The 6,860-nt window shown below is 44.9% G+C and overlaps 1 protein-coding gene across 2 annotated transcripts in view; it reads right to left on the reverse strand.

Moving 5' to 3' along the window:
* Nucleotides 1-3,110: 3,110 nt before the first annotated feature.
* Nucleotides 3,111-6,860, reverse strand: part of LOC111144186 (decapping mRNA 1A) — a 57,075-nt gene continuing 53,325 nt past the window's right edge. For both annotated transcript variants that reach the window (XM_022498380.1, XM_022498381.1), the window contains 2 exons: nt 6,251-6,469; nt 3,111-5,938 (listed from right to left, as the gene is read on the reverse strand). In XM_022498380.1, the coding sequence (XP_022354088.1) occupies nt 5,858-5,938; nt 6,251-6,469 (300 nt within the window). In that variant the 3' untranslated portion in view covers nt 3,111-5,857. The remainder of the gene's footprint in view (nt 5,939-6,250; nt 6,470-6,860) is intronic.

Here is a 6,860-nt window from a genome sequence, read left to right on the forward strand (position 1 = left end):
GGGCCGGCACTGGGGGCTGTGGAGAGGCCCACATGAGCGAGCCGGGGACACACGGCAGATACGCACACTTGTGGAGACCGAAAGAGACCCCGGGCGACACCCGTCACGCGGACTCTGTCCAGGTTCCTTGGAGGCCATTGAGCCTCTGCTGGTTACAAGAGCCGTCTTGGTTGGAGCTGTGAGCCGGCGGCGCCTGGTGCACCCAGAGGGGACGCGGAGGGCTGGCCGGGGCCGGTGTGGGGCTGCCGGAGCCTGGCCGCTGTCCTCTTGCCTAACTCTGTCTCATAAGCTCGAGGAGGTGGAGGATCCTGGCGAGCCTGCCAGGCCTCGTCGCGTGGCCTGTGATTAGGAGAGCCCGGGAGGGACCGTCTGAAAGGGGGACACTTAGGGGGACCGTCGGGGCTTGAGCCCCCCTCTTGTGGCTCTTCCCTTCCACCTTCAGAGGACGTGGCTTCACGGAAAGGTGGGCCTCCCTCGCGGGGACGGCGCAGCTGCTGGAGTTCAAGCTTCTCCTCCACGGGCTGGTTCCAGAGAGCTCTCTGAGACAAACATGGCTTCCCGGAAGCCTCAGAAGACTTATTCACACAACCCTTTCTCAAAGATCGGGTTCTTAGCGCCGGATCTTTGAGATGGAACCAGGATCCATAAACAGTGAGTGAAATTGTCATTCGAGACAACCAAGAAAACTAAAACCCATCTGCCAGGGCGCCTGGGTGGCTCAGTGGGTGAAGCCTCTGCCTTCTGCTCGGGTCATGATCCCGGGGTCCTGGGATCGAGCCCCACATTGGGCTCTCTGTTCCATGGGGAGCCTGCTTCCCCATCTCTCTCTGCCTGCCTCTCTGCCTACTTGTGATCTGTCAAATAAATAAAATCTTTAAAAAAACCCCAAACACCCCTCTGCTCCAGCAGGGCCCGCTGACGTTCCCTTTCCATGAAATTCCGATGAACCCAGTTATCTGGTTTCCTAGGTGCCGACACAAGCAAACCAGCAAGATGAGCAGACCTCGTTGGCCTTTAATAAACAGTGATAACCTAAGAAACTATGAAAAAGCAATCCAGGACCATCCATCATGGAGACAGAGGAGTGAAGAAAGTGGTTCTAGACCAGCTCTCTGGCCTGCTTGGCTTCAAGACCCTGCGCTGGCTTAAGAAGCAACCTTTGGCCCATACCTCAGTCACTTCCTGCTTCAACTTCCTTCTCCTTAGAATGGCTTGCTCCGAAGATCAAGCAAATGGGACGGCAACCCTGGAAGTACCGACTGGGCGTGCAGCTGTAATGGTGACCATCCTAAGGCATGGGTTGGCTTCGTCTCTGCCCTGAGAAGGCAGGCAGGTCTAACAGACATCTTATGCAGAATTTTGTTCGGATCACTAACATGTCAACAGTTGTTAGGGAGAGAGAAGATTAACCATTTTTTTTCCCCCTGAAACTTTTCTCTATTTCCCACAATGATCAGATTTTAGTTTCCACCCTCTTTCTTTTCTTGTCATCCTAGATGCGTGTCATGTGACAGCCCGATACGCACAAACTGAGACTGTGGGAACTGGCCCTGGCTGTTGTCTCCTACAGAACAGTGTTTTTGGCTGTGACTAGAAGTGCACCCTCTGGCTGGGGTAGCCATCGAAGACTCAGTGAAGCTCTTGCGGTGTCCGCTCGCAGCCGTTACACACTCGCTGTTCAGCTACCGCGGAAGGAAGTGCTTAGTCATTCACGGACGCCAGGCCTCAGGGGCTTCGGACATGGGAATCCACATGGCCTGTGGAGTAGCTGGCCGGGCCCAGACTGGGCCTTCTCTGTCTGCAATGGGCAGACAAGGGCCTTCTCTGGCGGCTCTGTCCTCTCACCTCTCCCCATCTCGCCAGCGTGCGGTTCTGGCAAAGGGTAGCAACACATTTAGAAGTTCCATTTCTCTAAATTAAATAAAACACAATTAAAATTTAGTAGGTGCTAAAACTTGGTTTTGAACTTTTATTAAAAAAATATATTTGCAAACATATAAAATTTAGGATGAAAAATGCTCATCTGAGAACATGTAATAACTTAATATTTGCAAACATACACAGATGGTATAAAATCCATACCATTAAAAATGTTAATGATGCAGTATTGCGCTCATGGAACAAAAACCTTGCTGTAATTCCAGAGCTTCTCAGCCCCACACTTCAGGGAGCTGAGAAATCCCGTACACTGAAAGTCATGAGAGCTGCATGGCCAAAGCAGTAATACAGAATTTAAAAAAACCACTGAGGACACAGATTTTAAAAACACGTTTCTTAAGGAACCACACAGATAAAAGGGAAACACAACTGTGCATCTTCCCATTCAAAGTGAACGATATTGCATCTTAGCATTTCAAATGAAGATGCCGGATAGAAAACCGAGTGAAACATTGCACACCTCTCTCCTGCTGATTTTGCTGGAAAACAGGCTCCTTGAGGCCCCGGCCCTCAGGGAAATGTTCTTAAACATAGATTTGAAAAAGCCTAGTGTAAGTTGCTTTACTTGACTTAGATCTTAACATTTTATACACCTGAAAATGCAGGGCACTATTGGTTCCAGAAGGTACTCTGAATACAACCGAAGAAAACCAAAGATAGATAAGAACGAAACTCGTGCTTAGCAGCAAATATGCAGCAAAAGGCAGGACCCACATCCCTGTGGTTCCTTGTCTTCACTCCTGTGGACTGGGCCCACTTGTGCCTGTGCTTCCTCTCGCTCCTCTGTTTCTATGTTTTGCCCAGTTACCGTGTGATGGCTGATTTTGTTTTTTTAAGCGGTTAGGCACCTTCAATTTCATGTTGCATTATCAGTAATACGATGGCAGTTATGGCCTCTACTACCCAAATGAGAAAACTTCAAACTACATTCTTGGGGGGAGCAGGGATAGTAATAAAGCTGCATGGTTTCAACATAGTACCTAGTACAAGATTCGATAGGGTTTTTAATTTTTATAAAGAAACCTAGGCAGAAAAAGGACAGATGCTTGACATGCAAAATTGGGCCAGACACATTCTAGACGAGGCCTGTGTGGCCTTCAGCAGAGAAGGATTCGTCACTTCGGACTCTTCGCAAAACCCCGCTCTGTGATGGCCAACCCCCCCCCCCCCCCCCGAAGGTCTGCAAGGTGAGATGAGGACACTCCATGCACACAGTATGGAATGCATCTTCTAACACCGACAGGCTCGCTTGAAAACTTAAGGATTCAAAGTCCCACCTTACAAATCTCTGGAAGGACGCCCGCTGCGGAGGGGCTGCTGCAGCGCAGGAACGTGGCTGTATGGGAGGGGCGGGGGTCTATCCAAAGGTGATGTTAACTATAGCAAAAGAGCAGTGCCACCCACTGGGGTTGGGGTGGATGCACGGACAGATGCAGTGGCCTAACTGCAAAACCTAGCCAGAAGCATCTGTGTTTTGGTGTCCACTTTGATTCAACTAAGGTTTGAGACAAAGGTTCCAGTCAAGTCACGGCCCCTATGGACACATGCAACCTAAGCTAGCGTGAGGTTCTGGATAGGAAATCTGACTGAGGAATAAGGCAACTGATCTGTGACTTTTGGGCCAGGGTCATCCAACTGCAACAAGTCAGGCTTGGCCTGACCTTTCAAGGACTCATTCTGGCCCGAACCTCCTGGTAATCATGACGGTGAACTTCTGGCTTCTGAATTTAAGTAAATCCTTTGAATACATAAATTTGAGAGTTGAAACAGATTGACCCTTTTCAAGTCTCCATGACTTGGGCACTTTGAAGTTTATTTTCCCACTACGGAAAACTTATCATAGATTCTATTTTCCTGTCTGTCCTATTCATTCCTTGGATGAAAGGGTGAAAATTAACAGATTTGATTACCGACCCTCCTTAGGATATTCTCTCTTTTAACTCTTTCATAATATTACACATACTCAAATCATTTCAAGTCAAATGTCTATTACAACAAGAATCCCTTGATTCTTCCATGTACCGAAGCTCACCGGAACCACGCTGGGGGTGTGATCAAACCTGTTTCCTGAGAACAGTCACAGTCACGTGGCTCCCCCGACACCATCTCCTGGCGTAAGCAACACTCTGGATCTTGCTCCGACATTGTCCTTCCTGGGTGATGTACGATCAATTCATTTTTGGTTGCTGGGTTTACACACTACCTTTGAAAACAAGCTCTTCCCCCATTGAGTATGAGAACTTCTAAGCTTCCCTGACTTCTGCACAATTCACAAGTAACTATGTAGACAGCAAGAAAAGACACTAAACTGACAAGCAGAAGACTGCCCAGGAAGCATTTAGATTAACGAAAGCCAATCAAAGTATTCTTTAAGCTAAAAAAAACTAAGACCAAACTAAAACAAGCATGTAATTCACAAGTAATTTTCTAAAATCTGAGCAAGGAAAAAAAAAAGAAAAATCTATGGATTTATGATTGAGTTACCATTAAAGCTTAAAATGATTGTTCCCGAGGAACCACCACATCCACCAGCATTATTCACAGCTAATCCTTATGCTACCTGGTTGAGCCAACTGGGTTTTGACCCCATCATTAAATAGTGCTCAGAAAAGTAAGCAGTGCATCTTAATTGGTTAAATACTACAAAATGATCTGTATCATAGAAACGAAGACACTTTCATTCAAAGAGTATCTTAAAATTACTATTGCTGAAATAAATCAAATTCTACATTAAAATATTACTAATCACCATTACATGCTATAAAAGAATAAATATAAATCATGGCAGGTCAATAGCAGCATAACAAAGCATCTTTACATATTTTCACACTTTGGGCTGCAAAAGTACTCACAGCCTAGGAATACATTGGTAAAGTTCTGAATTTCACACTTTGTTTTTAACTCCATTTTCTATAATAAAGTAAGGGCAGTGTGAATAACAGCTCCCTTTTCTGCATAGCTTTAAAACTACTCTCAGTAGACTCGAGGAATGGAACCAGAATGGCTTTGTTAGATTGGTCCACTGGTCCTTTTGTCAAAGTGTTAAGGAAAACAATCAACAAGGACTTCTGTGTTTAGACAGAAAAGGAAAATAAGGCTACACTTCACACAAAACTTAACGTTTTCAAAACCACTCAAGAGGTTAACATAAAGTGAAGGTTTCTGATCGAATTCAGTCTTTACCAGCCGCAGCCTTTGCTTCAAAGGTGTGACATGCTACTCCCATACCATCACAGAGCCTGGCGGGGCCCTAGTCACATGGTATCGCTGCCCAGGGAGCCTGCTGCATGGCAGCACTGGGGACACTTAAGAACAAAACACAACTGAGAAGTTTCAGAACTTTTAAGGCCCAAATGGGGCATTCATAAAAATATACTTCATTTGAACAAATCAGTCCTAATTTGCCAACTTAAACTCTGATCCTTAAAACTCAAAGCTACTTTGCACAGAGCTGACTTCTGCTCTGATCAGAACTTGACATCAGCCTAAGGCTCAAACTCAAACTTCTGGGAGGGAGGAGCAGGGGAAGGGGCACGGGCTGGGCTGAACTCTGCTGCAAGGCTGGTGACCCCTCCTCCCTAAGACCTTGAGAGTGAAAGCAAGCTGAAAACCAGACTCCTCATTTCACATCCTTTCTTAGAGCTGATGAAAACACCCACACAACTTAACACAATGTTTTTTTTTCTTTTCTTTCTTTTTTTTTTTTTTTTGTCAAAACAAAGGTCTGCTGGTGATGCTTCACAGTGAAACCTCCATTATCACTGAGAACGTCACTTGGAAAACATTCTTAAGGAATGAGTCTCTTTCTCATAGGCTCAATTTCAGGATTCTCAAAACTCAATGTTCTGTTTAGAAGTTTCCATGATGAGGCCTATTTGTTTGAGGTCGACATTCTGCCTTCGGATTTATTCTGCTCCAGTCATAAGTTGTGGTTGTCTTTGTTCTTGGTCAGAACCTGCAAGTAGACTTCGTGAAGTGTACTGAGGAAGCTGGAATCATTCTGGAAGAGATGGTAATGATTCGTTTACCTCAGCAGAACTTACTTCCTTGACAAAAGCTTAGGAAAAAAGCTGTATAAATGATGTATAACTAATTACCCAAAGAATCCCACAACCCAGAGGCAACTGTAATCAATATTTTGGAATTCACTCAGACACTCTTCCATTGGGAGTGTATGCTCAGAAAGAGAGAAACATTAGTTCTGGCTGGTCTCGAATTTACGTTATGAACTGATTTTCTAAGAAGAACTCATACGTTCTTTAATATTGAAGATAAAAGTTTACAGATTCAACTGCTGGGGTGGCCTGCATACCTTTATTAGATGTATTAATGTATCCTGGAGCTGAGACTTGCTGAGAATAATGGAAGGCTTTCTCTGATTTTCTGATGTTCCAACAGTCAGCGGAGAAGGGGCACTTGCTTTCCTCTCGAGGTCTGCAGATCTTGTAACTGTCTGCTGGAAAACACTTGGGGACAACAGGACCGAAGACACTGCCATGGTTGTTGCAGTAACCAGTGTGGGGCCTGTGACCTGCAGGGGAACAATGGTCATGAATGAGGCTTGTTAGCTAAAGGATGAAGGGTCCATTTATTGGGAAGCCAAGTTTGATCATCACAGAAAGGAAGTATGATCCCAGCGGGGTATGCACAATAATAACAAACCTATGATAAATTAAGAATGTAAAGTTTTATATGGGGAGCAGGGAAATGACTGGAGGAGGGCATGAGGGAACCTTCTAGAGTGATGGAAATGTTACATATCTTGACTGGTACCCAAGGTATGTTATGTATGCTAAAACTTGTAAAACACCTACATTTTATTATGGGTACTATACATCAACATTTTTTTTTTTTTTGCTAAAAAAAAAAAAAAAAAAAAAAAAAAAAAAAGGGAAAGATATATTAAATGGACTTATTTTTTT

The sequence above is a fragment of the Enhydra lutris genome, unplaced genomic scaffold (genome assembly GCF_002288905.1).
Source record: "Enhydra lutris kenyoni isolate GAN:26980312 unplaced genomic scaffold, ASM228890v2 scaffoldscaffold10, whole genome shotgun sequence".
NCBI lineage: Eukaryota > Metazoa > Chordata > Mammalia > Carnivora > Mustelidae > Enhydra > Enhydra lutris.